Source organism: Balaenoptera borealis (genome assembly GCF_965194805.1).
Source record: "Balaenoptera borealis genome assembly, chromosome: 10".
NCBI lineage: Eukaryota > Metazoa > Chordata > Mammalia > Artiodactyla > Balaenopteridae > Balaenoptera > Balaenoptera borealis.
In genome coordinates, this window is record NC_138874.1 from 101,664,947 (window position 1) to 101,688,514 (window position 23,568).

At 46.0% G+C, this 23,568-nt stretch overlaps 1 protein-coding gene across 47 annotated transcripts in view; it reads left to right on the forward strand.

Annotated features, from left to right (window-relative positions):
* Nucleotides 1–1,674: 1,674 nt before the first annotated feature.
* TCF7L2 (transcription factor 7 like 2) overlaps nt 1,675–23,568 on the forward strand; it is a 199,822-nt gene continuing 177,928 nt past the window's right edge. For 7 of the 47 annotated variants that reach the window (XM_082407931.1, XM_082407935.1, XM_082407934.1 and 4 more), the window contains exons 1-4: nt 1,682–2,435; nt 2,712–2,778; nt 2,988–3,112; nt 15,084–15,152. In XM_082407931.1, coding sequence (XP_082264057.1) covers nt 2,247–2,435; nt 2,712–2,778; nt 2,988–3,112; nt 15,084–15,152 — 450 coding nt within the window. In that variant the 5' untranslated portion in view covers nt 1,682–2,246. Of the gene's footprint in view, nt 2,436–2,711; nt 2,779–2,987; nt 3,113–15,083; nt 15,153–23,568 lie in introns of all 47 variants that reach the window. The other 40 variants (XM_082407929.1, XM_082407973.1, XM_082407971.1 and 37 more) reach the window with 18 other exon arrangements.

The window sequence follows — 23,568 nt, forward strand, 5'->3', positions numbered from 1 at the left end:
GTTAACAGTGATTCTCCTCCATAGCCCTCCCCCATGCCCCCACCACATTTTTATTTTGCCCACATCTTACTCTTTAGTGTGCAAATGTGGTTATGAATTTTTCTCCAGTGCAGGGGAATGCATTGGCCTTGTCAATCTCGGTATCATCATTTTTAGTAGTGTTCTTTCTGAGACCTTAGCCTATAAAACAGTTTTGCTGAAAACCCAAACTCTCTAAATATTACATTTAAATTTGCTTTCTTTTGGAAAGCTTAGGTGCTGATGGGCCAGCTGAAAAGCAGGTGAGATGTTTTTTTAAGGGATGGGTGAAATAATTTAGTTCATCATGGACTCCAGACCAACACTGTTCCAAAAAGACAATTTGCTAATTCTTACTGACTTCTTTTTTTCTGGTTCTTTCTGTCCCCTTTCACCTTGTAGATTCCAGTCCACTTCTCATTGGATATTTGCAAGAAAATGAGTGTTCTTGCCCCATTTTCTAGGGACACCGTGTTTTGGGACCCAGGCCTTTCCCCCTTCGACATAATTTTCTTCCCCATTTTGTAGCAAATCAATCTGCTCCCCAGGAGAGAGCCTAAAAATCAACAAATACCTGCCTCAAACCTCAGGTTTTCCATCTCCTCCCAGAGGTCTTCCAGCATCAGCTGGGTTAGCAATTTCCTGCCAGAGCCATCTACATCTTGATTATTTGGTCAGTCTTTTGGGGATTTCATTTCAGACCCCCTTCCAGAAAGACTCCAGACCCAATGATCCCAAGGGTTGGTGAACTTTCAGTTTTGTTTTCCCTGGCGGTGTTAACGCCCAAACTTTTCACCTCCGAAGTCAGAATGGACTTTGAATCCTAGCTTATTTCCTACCACCTCCAAAGTCAGTTTAAAAAAAAAAAGAACAACACTTTACATTGAAAAGAATCATGTATTTTTCCTTAAGGATATTTTTAATGCCCTTGACAAACACTACAGTATTTGATTGTTTTTTGGATAAAAAGTCATCTTGGCATATTTATTCTAGTGAAACTTAAGATTTAATGAAATGATTCACTATTAATAAACAAAAAAGGGGAGGGAAGACCTCGTGGGTTAATAGTTTCTTTCATTGCAGATAACCAGGAACTTTGCCCAGCCCTCCACTTCCCCAAGCTCTCTGAAAGTGGAGGGTTGATCTCTCTTTTTGACCACTTCTCTTACATCCCGCCCAAGGGTGGCTGATTCCATTGCTGGCTTAACCACTAAGCACCAGCCCGCACCCCTTCCCCACAATACTCTCCTCCTTTCTCCCTTCCTTAAGACTTATTTCTAATATTTCTAAAGTGCACTTTTTCTGGGCCTCACCCCATCCCCGCCCCCCAAGTGGGCTTTCCTTCCGCCTTCCTCGGCTCGGATTCCTGACGCGGTCGCCACCCCCTTCCCCTCCTCTCCTACTCCGCATTGTCTTTCTGAAGCCACCCCCCTCCCGGAGCGAGTCCCCGTTCCCTCGCCCAGACTCCCAGGCTCGCACACACTCAGCGCAGGCCTCTCCCCCTGCACACTCCTCCCTCCGTCTCTCCCCCACTCCCCCGCCCCTCTCCTCCTCCTCCTCCTCCTCCTCGTCTCCCTCCTCCCTCTCCCGGCGCCCGAAAGGATCATTGTTAGCCGCCCCCGCCCCGCCCACCCCGGCTGTTTATTTATGCAGACGTCACCGGGCCGGCCCCGCCCCCCGGCATCTCATTAAGCGAGTGTGTTCCTCTCTCCCTGTCAATAATCTCCGCTCCCAGACTACTCCGTTCCTCCGGATTTCGATCCCCCTTTTTCTATCTGTCAATCAGCGCCGCCTTTGAACTGAAAAGCTCTCAGTCTAACTTCAACTCACTCAAATCCGAGCGGCACGAGCTCCTCCTGTATCTTCGGCTTCCCCCCCCTTTGCTCTTTATATCTGACTTCTTGTTGTTGTTGGTGTGTGTTTTTTTTTACCCCCCTTTTTTTATTTATTATTTTTTTGCACATTGATCGGATCCTTGGGAACGAGAGAAAAAAGAAACCCAAACTCACGCGTGCAGAAGATCTCCCCCCCCTTCCCCTCCCCTCCTCCCTCTTTCCCCTCCCCAGGAGAAAAAGACCCCAAAGCAGAAAAAAGTTCACCTTGGACTCGTCTTTTTCTTGCAGTATTTTTCTGGGGGGGGGGGCAAAACTTTTTGGGTTTTTTTTTTTTTTTTGGCTTTTCTTCCTCCTTCATTTTTCTTCCAAAATTGCTGCTGGTGGGTGAAAAAAATGCCGCAGCTGAACGGCGGTGGAGGAGATGACCTAGGCGCCAACGACGAACTGATTTCCTTCAAAGACGAGGGCGAGCAAGAGGAGAAGAGCTCCGAAAACTCCTCGGCAGAGAGGGATTTAGCTGATGTCAAATCGTCTCTAGTCAATGAATCAGAAACGAATCAAAACAGCTCCTCCGATTCCGAGGTAGGAAAAGCCCCTCGGGCTGGTGGGGTTCTTAATCTATTTCCTGGGCTTGGCAAATGTTGCTTAAAGGGGAGAAATCGGGGCTGGGGGCGGCGGCGGGGCGCCGCGGGGCCGGGCGGGCGGCGTGTGCGTGTGGTGCCACCATTGCAAAAACTTGTAACCCTGTTTTTCTCTCCCACCCCAAACCCCCCACCTCGCTGATTCTTTTTCTCCCCCTTTTCCCCCCTCTGCGTGGCGTTTGCCCCTCGCCCTCCCCACCTCCACCCCTCCGGGAAGGCGGAAAGACGGCCTCCGCCTCGCTCCGAAAGTTTCCGAGATAAATCCCGGGAAAGTTTGGAAGAAGGTGAGTACGCCCCGCGCGCCCCGCAGCCGCCGGGAGCTGTCCCCCGGGCCCGCCGCGCCGCGCGCCCGGGCCCTGCGCCCCGCTCGGCCGGGCCTTGCGTCGGCCCGGCCGGGGCGTCCAGCCACTTGGGGCACTTTCTAAAAAGTTTCTCCTCGCTCTCTCCCGCTCCGCGCGGCCGCCGCCGTCCCCTCGCTGCCCCGCCATGTTAGCGGCCAAGAGGCAAGATGGAGGGCTCTTTAAGGGGCCACCGTATCCCGGCTACCCTTTCATCATGATCCCCGACCTGACGAGCCCCTACCTCCCCAACGGATCGCTCTCGCCCACCGCCCGAACCGTAAGTGCCTCCGCGCGCGGCCCCCGCCCGCTGCCCGCCCGCCCTTGCCTCCCGCCCGGCCCCGCATGCGGCCCCTGCCCTGCTCCCTCCCTCCCTCTCCCCTCCCTCCTCGCCTCCTCCCCTCCCCGCCTCCCCTCCCCCTCTCGTGGCCCAGGCAGCCCGAAACTCTCCAAACTTTTCTGCCTTTTGTGGACTGGATTTGTTTGCACTTCGCCATGTTCTTGCTTTCAGTTTGTTGCCTCGTGATGTTGGGGAGACTTTTCTTTCCAAGCAGGGCTTTGTTGGTTGGGGGGGAAATCAGAAGAACTTTTTTTTGCGCTCTGATTCCCCCCGCCCCCTTTGGTGGTGGTGTTTGTTTCTTCACCCTGGGAAGATGCCTGTGTGGCTCTTTCTTTTCTCCCTCTCTCTCTCTTCCTTCCCTCTTCTGTGGCGTCTTGGGCTTTCCCCGGTTAACCCCTTGGCTGCCGCTGCCGGGGACTGAGTGAATGGGCTGCGCCCGACGCGCGGGGTAGAGTGGATTGTCCTCCAGGCGTTGGACTTGAGAACTAGCGGGCGCGCGGAGCCCGGGGCCTTGGAGAAGCGCCTCGCCTTTCTCTTTCGGCCGCTTATTTGTTTAGCTTTCTAGTGGCGATGGCTGGCTCTCAGCCCTCCTTCCCTTTTCCCCTGGAAGGTCACGCTTCCAAGACTGGTTCCACTGCAAACTTGGGGGCTCTGGGCTTCCTTTTCTGGGGCCACCCCGCAGGGCCGCGAGCGCCCTGGGCGCCGTGGCGGGCTCGGCTGCCCGGCGCGCTGGCTGCGGGCTCTCCCGGGCCGCGCGGGGTGGAGAGGCCCCTGTGGCCGCGGGTTTTGGTTTGTATGCAGCCGGGATGGCCTCCTCCGAGCGGACTTGATGTATTTCTAGGGAATTTTGGTGCCTTGGGATTTATAGCGGGATCTGCGCTCGTCAGCTTCCGAGAAGGCCCTCAGTGGGCCCCGGGGGGCCAGAGACCAGGTTGTGCGGGGCCCAAGGGTGTATAGAGGGTGAGGGAGGCCGAGGGCTCCTTTCCTTCAAAGGATTGGGCTGCTGATCGCGGGCCACCTAACTTTGGGGGCTCCAGGGCGGCGCGGGGTGCCAGGCTCCGGGGGAGGCGCTTCCCGCGGCGTGCGTCCCGCACCCCCCCGTGACATTTGTGAATAAGGCTCACCCTCTTCCCCGACAGGCCTCTGCCCCCTGCCCTCGCCCTGAACCCCCTCCCCCCATGCCACCCTCCTCTAAAAACCCTGGATTACGAATCTCTAGACGCAATCTCTAAACGTTTGTGCCCGGCTTCTCGGAATTGTCATTTTGCACCCTCTCTGGTTTGGTCCCCCTACCTCTTATTTACACTCACTACTTCTGTTTTCTTTTCTTTTTCGGTAACTCGAGATAGCAATTTGAAATAGCGCACCCACTGTTCAGCAGCCGTGGATTCGGTGCTTATGGCCGAGGGCTTGCCGGACGGGAGTCGATCAGATCTACAAGTGTTTTTAAGCATTAAAATATTAACTATCAGGTTTGACTTGTTTTTTTGGGCCCTGGCAAAAATGGCAAGGGCATGCTAGACCGGTCATTTTTTATGGCTAGGACAGAGAAATAATTATTACCCTCCCTCCCCCTCCCGCGCGCCCAGGCTTCTGCATGCTTGGGAAGCTGGGAGAGTGTTTCAGCTCGACCTCCTCCTGCAGGGCCAGCTCTTTCAGGCGGCGGGGACCGGGCAGTGGGGTTGCAGCTGTATGGGAAACATAGTCCGGTTACGTTGTATTTTTCTTGGGAGCCTGTGGGCATCCTGAACCGGGAGTATTCGGCTCAGAATCGGATAGTTTGTGTAATAACCAAGCCGACCAAGCGACATTCCGAAGTAACCCTGAGAATTTCTTAGTCTCCTCCCCTCCCCCTACGATGGAAGCCTCTCTGGTATTATTTTAAAATCCACTTAGCCATCTGAAAGGCCATCTGAATATTGAGCTTTGATGGCGGGCTTGCTGGCCTTCTTGACTCTTTGCAAACTCCTGTCTGTGACCGCTGGCAATCTTGCCGCAGGATCTCCTGAAACTCCAACAGTTGTGTTGCGCTGTAATTAGGAAACAGGGAAATTGTTAAAGGTAAATAAATGATTTCCCAGTGCGAAAAGGATGGCTCCCAACAACCCGTCCCCTTTGTGGGCACTGTAGGAATACTCGGCGTCTAGTTATTTTAATTGTGGACATAGCGGGTGGCCTAATGCTGTGACATCAGATGGAGTCTGAGAAGACATTTCTGAACTCAGGAGGCAGTTTTAGTATTTGCGTGTCAAACACCAACAGACATCTTTAGTGTGCACAGGCCCTTCCTCCTCCTATCTGTTACCTGGGTTAGCTGATGTGCTCCAGAATTAAGGTTATTTAAGCCGGTAAGTAGAGCCATGGAAATGAGGCTGAGAGGCTGTTGTGTGTCACTCCTGACCTCTCCGATCAGAGGGCCGGCTTGCAATTCCAGATTTGATACAGCTGCCGAAGGAATCTATAGGCAAGATAGCGGTCTTTTCATGGTCATCTGAAATTCTTAGTGCTTCATAGAGTGTGTTTTTGAGGGCAAGGTGTAAAGACAAATTAGCTGTATGTTCCGTTCTCTTCCGGACCCTCCTTGGTGGTGGTGTTCTTTTGCTACATATTTCTGTTAACTTATGAGTGTACCTGTAAGCAGTTGCATCCTTTAAAAAGCAAACTATGGATTCCTGATTTCTGCTTTTTTTTTAAGAACGTAAAGAATTAAGGAGTATCATTAAATGGGTTTGTGATGAATAATATTTTATCTCAAGAATAATGCTTTAATTGCTGGAGACGCCATAAAGCTTGATAGTAATAATTTTATTTTAAAATGACAAAAGATTTCTGCATCACATTAATTTAGCCTTTGATACAGTAATAGGAACAGCTTTTAAAAAGATTTGAGTACAAAAAAGCATTAAGGTGAGAGGTCTGGTTAAGTAGATGGGAGGTGATAGAACTGCAAATATTAGAATTGTGGTAACATTTGTATATACCAAAGATAAGAATACTGTTACCATATTAAAGTAGATAGGAAAGAGTAGTTTTACATTTCTTTTTCCCTCCTGCCAAATTAGAATATGGGATATGGTGGCAGAAATTCCAGTTAGGTTTGAAATTCTTTTTAAGGGGTTGATTATTAGAGCTTTCGCATCTTCTTTGATCCAAAGTTATTTGCTTTTCAGCTGAAGCTGTTTGCTACTAGGTTGAACAAATAAATAAGCAGCATCTTGAATTCATTTTTGAACTTGGAATCCAGTATTTAAAGGAAACCAAGAGGGGCCTATTCATTGGGGTTTTATTTAGCCGGGCAGCAACTTCTCTTTCTGCCTGGTGAAAAATGGATGTTTTCTCCTCGCTCAAACAGCGTAATCCTTTCTAATACAAAAGATTTAGACCTCGGAGTGTGAAGGGTTAATGGTGATCCTTCCCCATTGTCCTCCTACCCCCCACCTTCACCCCTGATTGTTTTGACAACACTTTTCAAAGTGTGACATTCCAAGCCCCTACATAACAATGTAATATTACTGTAATTACACAGGTCATTACATTTTAAATAGAGAACAATAAAATGCTTATCGCCCTGAAAAAGAACAGGTGTTCTTGCCCTTCTTTGGTATTTATGCTAATTGTTTTTCATCTCCTTCAGAAATATTTATGGCAAACATGTTTAGGTTTCAGTCTCAATGCAAAGTATTAATTCCGTGCTAATCTTTATAGGTTGGGGTTTAATGTCTGCAGTTTGGGTTATGGGCTCAACATTCACCCAATAAGTCATATTTTAATGATTATAAATTTAATATGCCAGTGCTTTGCAGTTTGTTGAAATGAAAGCTTTCTGAAACCCCAGAAACAAACTATGAGGCAGTCGGGAGGGAGCCTGGAGTGTTTATCTGGAAGAAGTGTTTTTGGAAACTTTTGACTGCTGAAGGGAAGTAGCTTTCACTGATGCCCCCTATCTGATTGAGAAGAGATTTGGAGGAAAACAATCCCCGCTCTGGCTAGGAGTTTTCCACCTTGATTTTAATTTTACTGATATGGATTTCATTTAGGGTCCCTGCTGGAAGCTGGTCAGCTTTCTGTTTCTTAGCAAGCTGTGAAAAAGTTACAGGAAGGTTTCCGGGGGCTGGCAGATCAAGAATGCTGTTCTGTTAGCAGCGCAGGATAACTGCAGTTCTGCACGCTATTAAAAAAATATTTGCTTTAGAAAACCAGCATTTTAATAGTTGCACCAGAGGCTGTGCTTTTAAAGATTACAGTAGAAGTCTTTCCAGGTTTTGAATGCCTCGTCACATCCCACGAGGTGCCTGCGTGCATGCGGAAAGCGCCTAGATTTCTTGGTGGAGAAATGTTGGTGCAACTTCTCTTACACATGCACAGGGGGTAAACTAGAAGGTATCTAAGAGGATTTTACATTTTGTCAGATGTTTCACAACAGGGGCCCCCGAATCACATTAAAAATGCACTGCAGAGAAAGGACAGCTGCAAATTTTTGTGTGGACGTGTGTTTCTGGACCATGACTAAAACTCCGAGGACCTTTTCCCCAGCTGTCTGGAAGTTCTGTGGAAGTTGGTTTATTGGCAGTGAAGTCTGAGGCAACCTGGATTTAGCAGAGGCTCTCTCCTACACAGGAAATAGATGACATTATATTGGGGGAAGGGACAGAACTTCAGGCAAGGAGTGATTTACTCCTTTTTTGTTTTTTTAAACCATGGCGTTGCCAAATAAATAAGCACTTTCCAGGGAAGTAGGTGTAAGCTTTTTAGTCTTGGTGAGTGGAATTAGATAATATCTTTAACCACATTTATAACTGTTTCGAGGTGACACATTTCAGAAGTTTTGAGAAGGAGCGGGGTGAATCAAATCCTTGAGGCTTTTATTTTTGAAGGGGGTGTGTGTTGTGGGCGTCTGAGTTTCTGCTGGGAGTGGATATTGGCAACGGTGTAAGTAAATCTTCAGCTCTGACTTATAATTGAGCACGTTTGTGAAGGAAATGGTTAATTTTACAACCAAAGGCAAACTTGCACCTCGACAGGTCTGCTGAAAGAAATGTGCCCCAGTCCTTTGCTGGCAAGCGCCACCAGGTCATAAATCCACAGGCTTTATTTACAGCCCATAACACTTATGAATGTTAAGATATTTGACGCCACGTTGGCCTTATAATATTCGAGGTCCGCAGACACGGGCAGTAGCTCAGATTTCTCTCACTAATTATAAGCAATGAGATGGGGGTGGGGTGTGGAGAGCCCTTCGCAAAAGCTGCCCTCTCCCCTCCTCTGACCCCCATGCCTACAATCTGAGCTTACTGAGACAGGCACCCCCTCCTCCTTTGGCAGCTGACTTGTACTTTTCCTCCAGGCTATTGTTACACACATTTATAAAGAGCACTTTCAGTAATGGAAATTCAGTTGGGTGGGTGGGAGAGGCTCGGCACAAATGCCTTTTTTCAAAAGCAAAGTTGCTCTAGGTGTTTGCATCTCTTTTCCTTTTCTTCTGGCTTCTCCCTTTTTTCCTTTCTTTCTTGCCTTTTTTTTTTTTTTTTGAGACCCTCTTGCCTATATTGTGCATATTTCCCAGAATACTTAAAGAAACCTGATATGGGAGACGGGTCTTTAATTTATACGAAGGGAACGTACACACATTGCATAGTGCGCTAGTTAACGTGAGGGTTTAAAAAAAAAAAAAGTGCCATAGAGTGAGGAGAGTTGATTAAAAGAATTAATGGATGAGGAAAAAAAACATCCAGATTTACCTTGCGAGTGGGAAGGCCATTCATTTGGGGAAAGTGCACTGGTATCTGGGGGAGGAAGCACAGAAAAGTAGCAGGGGAGGAAGAATAAATGCTTGCCTGAGAAAGATTAGAAAAGTATAAGAAGATGGGACAGAGATTGGGCCTGAGGAAATGGCTTGATTGAAATTAGGGATTAGAAGTTTCTTATGAGAGGTAGAAATACCATGGGTGGGGGGGCTGGCTACTTAAAACTATATGGCTCTGCTCAGTAAAAACTGGTCCCAATCCACTTTTCACCCAAAGAGCTCTATCCAGCAGCAGATAGTATTTCCTGGAAGTTATTGTGTGAGGAGCTGGGGGTGGGGCATCTGTGGTCAAGACCCCGATGTGACAGAGAAGGCCAATATTAGCCTCCTGATTTTAATTCATTCTTAAAAAAGTGGGCTTTCTAGTGTGTGTGTTACAAACTGACCACCTGGTAAAGGGGGAGTGGGATTCTGAGGTGTGTGGGTAACTGTTGAGGGGGGTGGGAGCTGATCGCACTGTCCTTGCAGGCCGGATCCTTCCTTCCATCCAACCCAGACTTCAAGACAAGAGGCCGAAAGGTTTTATTTTCTAATCAATGGAATGCAGAAACTTACTAGCCCTCAGGGACAGATATGAATCCCTTAACAGCTCATTACAAAGATGGGGCTGTGGGATCTTTGAATGGGTTATCAGCCCTGGTGTTCTTCGGTTTTCCCAGGATAGGTTTTTTCTTCCTTGGGCACATCTGATTTCAGGCTGGTAATTCGTCTGTAATATTTTATTCTTTTCTTTTTTTTTTTTTTGGTCATGAAGTAGCTCCAAACAGCTCGATCTACAGGGGGAAGGAATAGTTATTAGTGGGATCAGCTCTGAAGGAGTTAAAATTGCTTGCTAAAGTTTGGCATCATGAAAATAAATTTGAGGCCTGGTAGACATTAGTAAGGCACAGCACATTTACAGAGCTTAATTAGTACGAACTGTAATTGTTCATGGTCTGCCAGAAGAAGTAATGTTCAGGAAAAGTGGAGTCCTTCTCTTGCAGTCTTTAGTTTGAAACCGATAAATCACTTGCATATTTGTGTAGTGATTCAAATGGAGCTAAGACCTCTCCCATCCCAACATGTGGTAAATTGTAAAGTCAATGAATTGCAGATGTAGGCTACAGTGAGATTCTCTAAGAAAATGCAGAATGAATGGGAAAGAGTGATGCTATAAATATTTACTGAGAAGAAAACTAGGTTCTTGCGTGCTGGACCAATTATGATGTACTAAATATATTAGCAAAATGCTTAAAAAATCGAGAGGATTTGTGTGGGTCTTTGGGTGGGTTGGTTGGTTTGGGAAAGTGAAATAAAAGGCACTATGTTATTGTCGTGTCAGTTTTATTAAGCCTGAATCACAATGGCATACCCAGGGAAGGACACATGAAACCCACATTAATGCAAATTAATTCGTTATGAGTTGCAGCGCTGTGACTGCTAAGTGGAGTAATGATGGGGCATCATTTTAAGAGTGTTAGTGTAGCAACTTTTAATGAAAAATGCTGTGTTAGGAACATGTCTCAGCACTTTAGCCCACGTGTTTTTATATGCTGGAAATGTGTTTTGGACAAGAGCAGGAAACTTGCTTCACTTTATTCTCCCCTCCCCCAAACAGTTTAAGAAATGTAATTATGTTTTGATGTTTAAAGAAAATCATCTAATTTTCCCTCAAAAAAACCAATCCAAAAATGCCCATCACCATAACCAAGTTCAACTTCCACTTATTTCTTTCTTTCTTTCTTTTTTTTTTTTTGCAAGAGACTGCAGCACAAAGTGGAAAAACAATGAATGTAGCATCCCCCCATAGACCAATAGATATAACTTTCTTGAAGTGATTTCCCCCCCTTTTTTTTTCTTCTTAGAGGATTTTGGTCTCAGGCAGTGTTGCAAGTCAATACTTCTTTCCCCAAATGTGAGTAGGTGGATGTTTATGAAAGCTGTAAAAGTTAATGATCGTTCTCTGACTCATAGCTGATGGTTTCAGGTTGAGGAAAAGAAAAGAAAAAATTAATGAGGGTAAATAGACATTTGATGGAACGTTGAGACAGTAGGAGAGATTGTTCCTGTGTCTAAAGGCATGTGTTTTGTTGCAGCAGAATTTCTGAAGGAGAATGCCAGGAAGTGAAAAGGGGTTGCCTTTGTTAAGTTGTTGTTGTAGGAGGGTACAGATGTTCCGTGTCTGGATCCTTGCAGGAATGTTTAAGCCTCCATACCTAGCAGTCAGTGCTGGCTTTGCCTTCCCTGTGGAAGTTAGAAGTCCCCTTGGCATCTTTTAAGGGGGCGGGCAGGCACCCAAAGGCCTGGTCAGAAGTTTATTTCCCACTAAATGTAAGAGGCTCCCAGCATAGGGCTGGGGGTGCTGTCTCTGTCCTGCAAAATGACTGGTGACTTAAGAAAAAGTCTTAGATATACTTAAGCCTCTATTCTGCCTTTTATGCTAATGACATGGAAATTAAACTTCAAGTGCCTCACGGTGGTAGCTACAGGGGAGAGGAAGGTGGACCAAAAAATCCCCCAAACCAAAACCGTTTAGGAAATGAATCTGAATTTCTTCTTCTTCTTTTGTTTTTTTAAATAGGAAGCTTGGTGATTCATAAAACTGGAAATAAAGCAAATGCTCCCCGCTCTTCCCAATTTAGTGGAATGAATAGGCATACAAAATTAATCTTCATCCTACTGGAAGTTTAAAACCCAATGTAGTGTTCCAAGTTTTTTAGTCGCCTTTGAGGATGAGATCTCTGTGATTGAAAAAGCTGTTTCCCTTTTCTCCCCTCTCTGGGTATCTCTGATGTCTTGTATCTGAAACATCAAATTTAGGGCCAGTAGTAGTGATTAGAAATGAAATCAGAGAGATCAAGACAGGATTTCTTGATAAGGGAGGTGGTTGATCGTAAAATGTTGGTTTTTGAATTGCTGGAAAACGTAGGCAAGGCTGTGCTGAGCACCACCGCATCTCCATGGCTCTTCCTGTGGACCAGAGGGGGCTGGGTCACCGGGAGGTGTTCGGATGGGTGGTTGGGTGGGCTTGGCCACTGTAAACAAGCACACAGGAAGGGAAGGTTTGTTTTGTTGAGAGTTTCACAGGAAGGCATGACATGAAAAGTACCTTGGAGTTCTCATTTGGTGCTGCTTCAGGATGCCTGGGGAGGGCCGGGGCAGGGGGGAACCACGTTGAGGGTGTGTTGCAGGCCCAGGGTACAAGAGCCACAGTTGCTGGATGTGGAGATGATGCGCAGTGCTGCAGGTGGCCAAGAGCAGGGGTGGTCCCAAGAGTCCAGGCCTGGGGGAACCTGGTTCTTAACTCAGATGAGCCTTAGATCGCCACCTAAGATCTCTCAAGCGCCCCTCATCTTCCAAAAGCAAACAAACAAACAAACAAAAGCACAAAGGGCCAACCCTCTCTTGCTCTTTCTTCTAGCTTTTTACGGAGATATAAATAAATTATTGTTCCAGTTTAGAATGCCAAGTTTTTACTGGGTCCTTGTATTTTATCATTGTCTTAAAAAGCTAGACTATAATGAACAAGGCATCTCTGTGTTTTACAGAGATGGAAAAAGCAGTGTTTAAAGGGTGTGTTTTAGAAAAGAGTATTTGGGAAAAGAGGGGGTGGGAACCCAAAGGAGAAACGGGAAAATTTTAAGTCTTCATCGCTGTTGCTGGGGGAAGTTTAAGCTCAAAATCTCTCCAACACAGTGGGTACTGGCTGGGAGTGAAGCGCTGATTGGAGCTTGTACCGTGTGGATTTATGAGCTGGTGGCGGTTATTCTGTGTGCCTGGATACCTGAGGAGGGGAGTTGCGTTACTTGGGGATGTTAGATTGGTGTGTGTGAAGGTGAAATTAACTTTGTCCTACCAGATTCTTAAGGACCTTGCAGCTGCATTTTTACTGTCTTTAATTGTAGCATTCTCTCTGGGCTTGTGTTGTTGTTTGGGTGGTGGTGAACGTGAGGGTTAAGTGTGGAACCGGACAAATGGAAATTGAATTTGGATTAGCCACAGTTTCATTAATTTATTCAGAAGGCTGCGATTATATGAAATTTTGTTTCCACGACGTATACTTAGTTATCAGGTGTCCATTGGATTTTAATTGATGATAGGAGATTTCTGTGGTTACCCTGAGTGCAAGATTGCCTTAGGGCTCCGCAAGGTTTGTGGGAAGAAAAGCTTGGACAAGTTTCCATTAAGCTCTGAATCGGGCAGTTGGAAAATCGCAGCCTAAAACCGGCTGAAAGGGGGGACGAGGTTTTAGTGTTGCCTTCTCTCCTGAGCAGGGGAGTCCCCCGCTCCGACAAGAGCTGCTCTCAGCCAAGAATTCCAAACTCGCAGAGGAACCTATCCCTCGCACAAAAGTTGTTTTAACACAATGCAGAATTGTCACAGTAATTAGTGCGATCTCCGCTTACTGACTGGCAGTTTTCACAAAAAGGACAGGGGGGCCAAGGGGGCAAATTCATCTGTCTTTTTCAGTGACTCACTTTGGATGAACTGCTCCTGAGTGTGTGTGTGCAGGGGGGGGGGGTGCTGTGTGCGTAGGGGGGCTTATCTCAGTGGCTCAGCCTTTATCTATTGTTGTTTTAGGGAGTGTGATTCATTACTGTGCTTTGACAGGTAAAGGAATATATATATTTTTGGCCCACCTTTATTGTGCCCCCTTTTAACTTTGACTACTATTATGTTTGGGAGCAAGCAGACTCCTAATATATATACAGGCAGTGTGTTTTTGTTTGTTCACTTGGAGCAGATACAGTGATCTCAGAACCCACTATATCCCCAACTGGGAACAGTACAGCCTTATCCCATGAGCAGTATGCATTTAGGCTATTTAAAAAATTTCGTTACTACTGGGTTGCGTTTAGTTTGAGTTGGTTCAGAAGTTCTTATGTGAATTTCTTTTTTTTTTCCCCCAAAATAAAAACCTGTATAAACTGAATAATTTTTCTTGCAGGGAGCAAGATACAAAATAATGGGGTCTAAAGAACGGCTAATACAGGAAGGTTCTGGTAATAGTAATCGTACAGTGGTAGTAATGGCAATAGTTTGCTATAGTAATACAGATCTGTGCTTGGAAATGTAACTGATTTGCCTATTGCTGCGAGGGAGATGGGCAGTGATTTCATAGGACCGTGTGATTCTTCATCATTTGTTCGTTTATGGCCAATTAAAATGCATTTTCAGATATTGTTGAGACCTTTTAGTGTTTGTTGTATTGTTTATAAAATAAGTCAGCAGGTGGTGTTTGTTCTCCCAATTGGTAGGAGCCCAAGATTAATAAGTACTATTTGGGAAGAGAAGAATTTGGAGAGGCCTCTTGGTATTCCTTTTTATTTGGGGCTACCCATTTCTTTGATGGTAGATCTATAGGGCTTCAGAGGGAAAGGCCCAGGAGAGACCTTAGCCTTGTGCTGTGGAGAGTCTGGGTGAACCAGGGATGTACCTTCACCCAGGGGCCCCCAAAGAGGTGGTCTTTAGAAAACTCAGTGGCTCTTCGGCACTGGTTGGCTCCTTCTTTGGGGAAGTGTGGATTCCTAGAGTGCGTGCGGGCTTCAGAGCTGTCCTGAGCCGTCCTGGGACTGATAGCTTAGTCATTGCGAAAGAATGTATAAGGCATCGAGTGGCCCCTGAATTCTGCCTGCCACATTTGTTTTCCCCAAAATAGAATTGTGTTTGAGGGTGAGAGCCTAGTTCTCAGAACTCTGGGGGGCTTGTACCTTTGCAGTCTTGTGGCTTCTCACATCCTTTCTCTCCCCAGTCTTTCCCTCTTGCCTACGTGTCGCAATTCTGATGATGTTTGCAACACACAGTTAATTTTCCTGCAGCATCTTGCTCAGCACACTGGCTTCCTTTATGTCTTAATGGGTGTCCGTCTTTCCTTTTCATGTCATTGATCCTCGCTCCTGGCCCCCTCCACCCCCCTTTTGCTTATTGAATAGGTGCTTTTTTTTTTTTTAAACTAGATTATTATGAGCATCTTATTTATAGCAACAAATAAAAATACAGAGGTCTTGATTGAATGCCAAGGCTGCAGTTCAATCTAGGAAGGTTTGTCTGCTATTCATAAACTGCTTAAGATGTTTTCTTGTAGTTTGTGACATAAGCAGAACGCTTTGATTTGGTTTCTTTCTACAGCTCCATTTTCAGTCCGGGAGCACACATTACTCTGCGTACAAAACGATTGAACACCAGATTGCAATTCAGGTAGGACATGCAAGAGATCCCGAAGCTTGATTTGTCAATGTGTAGGTCTCTTGTGTCTCTTATTCTCCACCCCTCCCCCTGACCTAGGTGATGATGATGGTGACGATGATGGCGGTGTGGTGGTGGTTGATTCTTCGGGGGAGGTGGGAAGCAAAGAAGAAACAAGAGCAGAAGAAATGCTGCTAAAATGATTTAAAGATAGGGAAAGAAGGAGAAGCCTGTGTTTTTTTGTTAAGAGCATCTTGATCAGGCATGATGGGCACACAGACCCCCTAGCTTGGCTACTGTTTTTTTGCTTCAGGAGGGGTCTTAAATTGGGAGTCACATGAGGTGACAGAATGTGAATGGGAAGAATTAAGGGGGGTGAGATGGGAGAGGAGGCCGTGTGACAGCCAGAGAGTTGTTTCCGGTGGATCAAAATCATGTTAAGTGGTGCTAAGAATATCACTTTTGACCTGATTGTTCTGAAATGTTGATTTCTCTCGGACTTGTTGATACATGACACTGGAAGTGCTGGGAGGGAAAGGCGACGGATCCCAGCTTCTGATGAGTGTCCTGTTTCCTGCTCACGTAGTACTTCCATTCTCTTAAATCCAAAGGCTAAACAAATCACGGACTAATATAGACTCAGAGCTGAACTGATGCCAACAGAGTGCAGTAGTGAAGGGAGAGCAGACTAATACGATTTTCGTCTGTCTGCCTGGCCTGGCCAGGATGGATGGACCTCATGGTGTAACTAATGGTGCCGAAACTTCTTGAGTCCTCTGCTTCTGGGTTAACCCTTCAAGGGGAGGTTTTGAAACCCGCTGTTGGGGCATTCAAGTCTGGCTCTGGGGTCTTCTCTCCTTGGAAGCTGGTGTCGCTTGGTTATATCATTCCCATTCTTCCCTGGCTCCCTTTCTTGTGGTTAGCCCTTGCAGATAACCTGTGTGTGTGTATGTGGTCCACAGCCATATCGCATCTTTGTAGCTGTGCTGTTTCAAATCTGCCTCTGTCTGGAGAAGACTTTCCAGTAGCCCTTTGCCCCAGGTACATTGTGAATTATTCCACCAGTGAAAAGCGGGACTCAGCAGACGTTGTTATTCGGTGGAGCCCCTAGTATTTTGTACTCATTTCAAGGTGACAGTGACTTATTTTAAAAATATTTTGATTCCTTCTGCAGTCGTGCTGCCGGTCCGTGTGTGTATTTTAGGGGAAAGTACGACTCTCGATAATGCTCCTCCACCCCCAGATTATTTCCAAGGCTGGTGTGTTTTTTTTGTTTTTGTTTTTGTTTTATTTTTTGGACGCGCTGCACAGCACGTGGGATCTTAGTTCCTCAACCAGGGATCGAACCCGTGCCCCGCCCCCCGCATTGGAAGCATGGAGTCTTAACCAGTGGACCGCCAGGGAAGTCCCCAAGGCTGGTGTTCTTGCTGGCACTCTCCTTGGGGGACCCGTCTTCCTTTGGATCAACAGCACAGTGACTGTTGCTCCCAGAAAAGGGTATAGACTCAGGGCTTGGTTGGAGAACAAGCCCAAACCCTAACTCTTGATGAATGGGTGATGAACAGTGTCCCGAGGCCTGCTACCTCTTGTGGAGGGCTGGAAAATCCTGTTGCCTGGGGGATGGGGATTGTCAAGGTTGAATAGCGTCACGATCCCTATCTTGGAGTGGAAAGGCTGGCTGGGGCCATGTCACTGGGAGACCAGCCGAGCCCAGAGTAGCTGTTTTGTGTCTTTACACCCGTTGCTGAAGTGTCCCTTGTTAGGCCGAGCAGTTCGTCTTTCTCCAAACCACCTGGCGCAGTGCGGGCCGTGTGAAGCGCTGTCTCAGGAGGGAGATGGAGTAAGTTACAGAGCTCATTGTCTGGAGGACTGAAAGCATTACTACTCGTCCATGAACAGGTAGTATTGTCCTCCTCTGCCTCTGTTTGCTAAGGCATGATGCCCATGTGGGCAAACAGAGAGATATTTTATTAGAGACCCAGCACCGCCATGCTTTGAGGATTCATTCTCCCCCAATCTCTGCTAGACCAGGATGAGGTCAAGCCACATGGTACCTAGCTGTAATTTTAGTTTGACCATCAAAGGATAAATGGCGAAACAAAACGAAACGAAAGCAGCAAAGGGGAAAAAAAGAGGAGACCTCAGACACAATAAAATTGTTCCCAAGGCACATGGCAGCTCAGTAGCGACGTGAGGGTGAGAGGAGAGGGTGGCCCTGCTTTGGTGCAGACTAGAGCGGATGTTTGCCCTCTGCCCCATTCTCCAGTTTAAGGCTTAGATGCAACGTGATTGTCAGGGCAGAATTTTCTTCCCTGGAAATTTAAAACGGTTTAACCTTAATAGGTACAGTATTTCAATCCGAGCTGAGCTGGTTGCTTTCCTAAGCTGTATCCTGAAATAACCTAGAGCAGAATAACACCATGCATGCCATGAGATTCCTCCTCCTTTCCCTTCCCATGCCTCCTGTAATCTCAGGACTTGGCCAAGTGCAACGTTTATATGAATGGCTTGTGAGTGATTCTCTAGATGTGTCTGTCATGTTCTTCTAAAAGGTTTGGACGCAGTATCAATTGATGTGTTGGGATCTTCCTCACTTTTGACAATCTCCTAACTCCTCTCAGTTTTGAAAAGACAAGAGCAACACAAAAGCCATGTTTTCCCTAAATGGTTAACACAGTATAACTGGAATAAAAATTAAAAGGCCTTTTTCTTTTTTTTTAAAGACATAGATATTTAACTCTATTGACTTGTAGAGAGTTTTATTGAGATATAAGTACAGCACAGTGCACAGATCTTCAGTGGAGAGATGGATGAACTTCTACTTTTGTGAACATCCATGAAACCATCACCCAAATCAATATATAGAATGGGGTTGGAATGCTTTTTCTGTACAGGGCCAGATAATAAGTATTTTAGGCTTTGTAGGCCAAACAATCTCTGTGGCAGCCTCTCAATTCTGCCATTGTGTGTGAAAGCAGCCAAAAATAATACCTAAGGGAATAGGTATAGGTGTAGCTGGGTCCCAATAAAACTTTATTCATAAAAACAGATAGTGGCTGAATTTGGCTCATAGGCTGTAGTTTGCTGGGCCCCGAAAAGGAGTATTACCAATTCTCCTGGGGTCTCAACGTATTCAAAGCTTCCCCCGACTGCTGACAAAAATTCTCACCCTGGATTAGTTTTATCTATCACCATGGATTAGTTTTGCCTGTTTTTTAGCTTCTTAGCAATGGGATTGTGTAGAATATACCGTCTCATGTCTGGCCCGACTCAGCATTATGCGTGTGTTTCATCCCTGTTATTGCCTGCAGCATAGTTTGCTCCTTTTTACTGCCATGTACTATGCCACAATGCAGGTGTCCTTTCTGTGCTTTTGGGTATTTGGATTGCTTCCAGTTTCCTGCTACTATGAGTGTAAGGCCCTAGTAACATTCTCACCCACATCTTTTGGAGGAATGTATGTGTTGGTTTCTGTTGTTCATACTCAGGATTCGACTGGGAGAGTGATATGTGTGTTTAGCTTGCATTGCCCTTTTGACAGAGACTTGAACACTGGATTTCAAATGATATCTTTTGAAATGCACCAGCGTAGGGGTTGTTGGGTGTGTGAGTGACACACAGGAGGCAGAGCAGTAAAAAGATCTGGGTGGGATCAGAGGCCAGTTTGCCCAAGCTCCGGTGCACGCCCCTTCACACACTGCTTTGCTTTCTGGCCCCAGTGGGAGCTCCTCCCACTGGGGCCTGTTTCTGGGAACTCCTCCCACTGTCTCCATTAACCCGGAAGAGATCCTGCAGGCTGAGTGCAGAGGTGGACCCACTTTGCAGATGCCTCCCAGGGGTGCCCTGCAGGTGATTGTGGATAAACGTTTAAGCACTATCCCCACTACCTCCCTGAAGAGAGCTCTTCCCACACTCCTTCCAACCCCAAGAGCAGGGTTGGAATCAAGGTCAAGATCCACAGAAGATGTTTCCCTTGGTTTTCAGAAGGGCTACTTCAGAACCAATTAAGCCTTTGTTTTAAGAGTATTTTGGCCAAAGGTTGATGTTTTAACACCAAGTCAGATGTGATTTAGGAAAAAAAAACTCCACACGCAGCAAAAACAAACTGTGTAGACCTTTCTTGGTTGTTTTTCTTTTCAGATGTGAAGTGGTTTGTGTGTGTGTGTCTGTGTGTGCGTGCACAAAGACAACTAGGAGAGGATCCAGAAGAAATGGACCATTTTATTTGTTTACACAGCTGAGCGGTGGAGATTTTGTAGTGGGTGTTGCTTTCCCTTTCATCTTCAGGCTTGCAAGCTTCCATCTGAGTTCTCCCAGCCCATACCATTCTGCTTGGTCTTAGAACTCATCCACCATGATTCAGTACGGCCTGAGGACCTTCCTCCAGGGTCTGGGTGCTTTGTGGAGCCAGCAAGAGAAGGATACAATTTGGAGAGTGTCCTGTCCCCTCTTGGTCCTTTATTATTGAATGTGAACTTGACACTGAGTCTTGTCCGAGTCTTAACATTGTTAAGATTCCTGAGGTGCTGTGGCTCAGGGTCCATCTCTTTGCCCCAGTAGATCCTTGGTGTTCGTGATAAAAATGTCCAGAGAATTGTACCAGCAGGTTTGGGCAGGATGTTTGAGGGTGCCTGGCTTTTCCCTAGTTCATGTTTCGGATGGTCGTCTCTTGTGTTCTGGGCCCTCCCTTGCTCCACAAGTTCCCTGGCCTTTCAGGTTTCGTGAGGATTTGCTGTCTCCATTGAGGAGCAGATCTGGGCTAAGGGGGAGAACTCCCAGAAGCCAGTTCTTCATACAGTTCTTTAGTCCCATCACCAGACTGGCTGTGAGATTTCATGTCCACTTTCCACAAAGAATGCAGTGTGTGTGTGTGTGTGTGTGTGTGTGTGTGTGTATGTATGTGAGAGAGAGACAGACAGACACAGATGTCATTTCACTAGAGTAGTTTGACAAAGCCTCTGGGTGCCAGTTAACGTATTCAAAAGGTTCACACACTTGCTATAGTGGTGCGTTTTAGCCTAATTGTCTAATTTAAGTGCATACCTCAGAATGCTTGTTCATTCATTCAAAAATATTTATTGTGTGTCTAGTGTGTGCCAGGCCCCTGGGGAGTTCATCAGTGAGCAAAACGTATCAAGGGAGCTTCAGTTTTGGTGATGTTTTGGATGCTGATTTATAAGCACTCCACCCCTCTTGGTCTGACTGAGTAGGTTTTGGATACAGTCTGGGAGCTTGCATTTTTAATCAGGGTTCTGATTTTTGCCTACTGAGGTTTTGGAATTGTTGCCCCAGAGGCTTCTGAAATCAGTCAATTGATCACTTATCGGCTGCTCAGTCATTTTCGCTTGCTGAGTAAAAATTAAGGGCTGGAAGTACTTGAGGGGAATAACTTTTTCTCATTTTGAGTGAGAAACTAGACTGCCCTTAGGTTCTGATGAGCTTCTGAGGCCTTTCCTTCTCCCTGGTTATGGGAGGAGAGCCAGATACTTTTGTAAGGCTCAAGAAGAGGGATTTCTTTGTTTATGAAAGAGTGGCTTGGGCAGTGATGTGCTTGGTCTTAGGGGTCAGAGGCAATAACAACAGCTGATAGTAGTAGCAGCTTCTCATTGAATTCTCCCAACGCATTGGGTCTGGTGTTAAGTGCTGTATGTGAATTCTTTATTGATTCTTCATAACAACGCAGAAGGAAACCCAAATGGTGTAGCTACTCTTACCGCCATTATCCCCATTTTGTGAATCAGGAAATGGAGACTCAAATACGCAAGATATTTTGCACATGGTCAAGGAACTAGGATTCAAAACTGGGCTGGAGAGAGCCTGTACTACACAACCTCATGCTGACTACTGTCTGCTCAGAATATAAGCTTAGCAGGGTCTGGGGGTTCCTAAAGCAATGGCGACTAACCAGCTCTCTGGGGTCTGTACAAAAGAACCACCTGGGAGCCGCTCAAAAGTACAGAATCCTGGGTTTTAACCCCTTGGAGATTCTCATTCATCAGGACTAGGTCTATGTTTCACAGATTTGAGCAAGCATCACCTAGAAAGTGCCTGGTGGGTTTGTTGTGATACACATTGTGGCCCCACCAGAGTTTCAGGTTCTGGGTAGGTCCCGCCATTTGCAGCTTTAACAAATTTTCAGGTAATATTGACGCCGCTTCTGTGGCCGGTGGGCAAGGGCAGTATTTCCCAACTCTGGCTGCACATTGCAATCCCCAGGGGAGCATTAAAGACAATGCACCGGCCTAGGGGGATGCTGGAATCTGAACCCCGTCCCACTCTGGATGATTCTGATGCATGTAGCTTCATGAGAACAACTGCTGTAAGATCTTTTGTTCGTTGGCTTATTTTGGCTTGACTCTTTCCCTGGGGGAGAAGACTGGTTGCATTCGGAGTTCTAAAGGATGTCTGTTCGGTGATAGGAGTCTCTCTTTTGAGAGAATTTCTTTAACAGGTCATCTCAGTGGTGGCCACTGTCCCCTGAGTTAGTACCAGTGTGAGAAGGTGGGACTCTGCTGTCATATGCAGGGGGCTGTGGGAGCCTGAGGCTGAGGGGCCTGGCAGTCTAAGTGCTGTTCAGACTTCCCCGTGCTGTGAAAATGCAGATGTGGGATCAGTAGTTCCAGGCTGGGGCCTGAGACTCCGCTTTTCTGATGCACCCCCAAGGGATGCTGGTGTTCCAGAACGCTCTTGGAGTGGAGCAAAGGTAGAGTCCGTTTTGAAAGGCAAGGAAACTGAGGCGCAAAGAGGCGAATTGGTTTGTCTGAGGTCCCACCACTTGGTGGAAACAGTGCTGAGACAAGAAGCCAGGAGTCCCAATTTGTTTGGCTTAACGTCCATCTTTTTTAAAAAAATTAATTAATTAATTAATTTATTTTTGGCTGTGTTGGGTCTTCGTTTCTGTGCGAGGGCTTTCTCTAGTTGCGGCGAGCGGGGGCCACTCTTCATCGCGGTGCGCGGGCCTCTCATTGTCACGGCCTCTCTTGTTGCGGAGCACAGGCTCCAGACGCACAGGCTCCAGACGCGCAGGCTCAGTAGTTGTGGCTCACGGGCCTAGTTGCTCCGCGGCATGTGGGATCTTCCCAGACCAGGGCTCGAACCCGTGTTCCCTGCATTCGCAGGCAGATTCTCAACCACTGTGCCACCAGGGAAGCCCTTAATGTCCATCTTTCAAGGAGAAGTTATCCTCTTGTCCAAGCCAATAGCAGTTGCATTACATTGGCCAGTTAAAATAAAACAATCTCGTTTTTACTTACTGGTTTTTAACTTCTGTCTATCCTAATTGTATCATTGTATTTGTATAAGTTGAGATATTTGTATCTTTTCATTCTCCACCATATTAAGGCACTTGGGGCCCAGCCTGCATGGCCTGTAAGAGGGCTGGTGAGGATGCAGAGAAGTTTTGGTTGTCTTTGACTAGAACAACCGGAAAGAATGGAAACAACTGTTCTATCAGCCATCTGTGTCCCCCATATGGACCACAGCCAGTAGGTGTAGAGGTCTGGTCTGTGGCAGTCAGCTGGTTGTATTTTCTTAGTAACTTCATTTTATTTTATTTATTTATTTATTTATTTATTTATTTTTTGCAGCTATTTTTTTTTTTTGCAGCTATTTATTAAAATTTTAATTTTACATTGGAGCATAGTTGATTAACAATGTTGTGTTAGTTTCAGGTGTACAGCAAAGTGATTCAGTTATACATATACATGTATCTATTCTTTTTCAAATTCTTTTCCCATTTAAGTTACTACAGAATATTGAGCAGCGTTCCCTGTGTTATACAGTAGGTCCTTATTGGTTATCTGTTTTAAATGTAGCAGTGTGTACATGTCAGTCCCAAACTCCCAAGCAGTTTGTGGGATCTTAGTTCCCCGACCAGGGATCGAACCTGGGCTCTGGCAGTGAAAGCACTGAGTCCTAACCACTGGACGGCCAGGGAATTCCCAGTAACTTCATTTTATAAGTTGCACTTTATAATGGTATTTGTTTTTTTTAATAAAGTCCCTGAGAATCATGGGGCCTTTTAGCTAAGCACAGACATTTCTAAGTGGGTTATGGCTGACGTTTGCAGGCTTATCAAGCTTAGCACTTAATTTGTTTCTGGAGTTGGGTTTGGTTGCATGGTATCACATCCTGGTCAAACAGATAAGTGGTTACAATTTTTTTTTAAACAGTTTACCTTGGAATTGCAGCATACTCTTCAATGAAACAGAAGCGGCAGTTGACCATTCTTCCTAAGGGTTCCACCAAAACCCCTGGGTGGTTGGCAGTTTGTTTAATATTTTAATGAGTAATACATTGAGATTTAAAAAATACCAGAGTAGGCACAGGTACTATATATTTCTTTATCTATGGCATGTTATAAAAAGAAACATTAGAATCAAATATTTGTGGACTCTTTGAAGCATCTTCACAAAACCCTAGTTTTTTG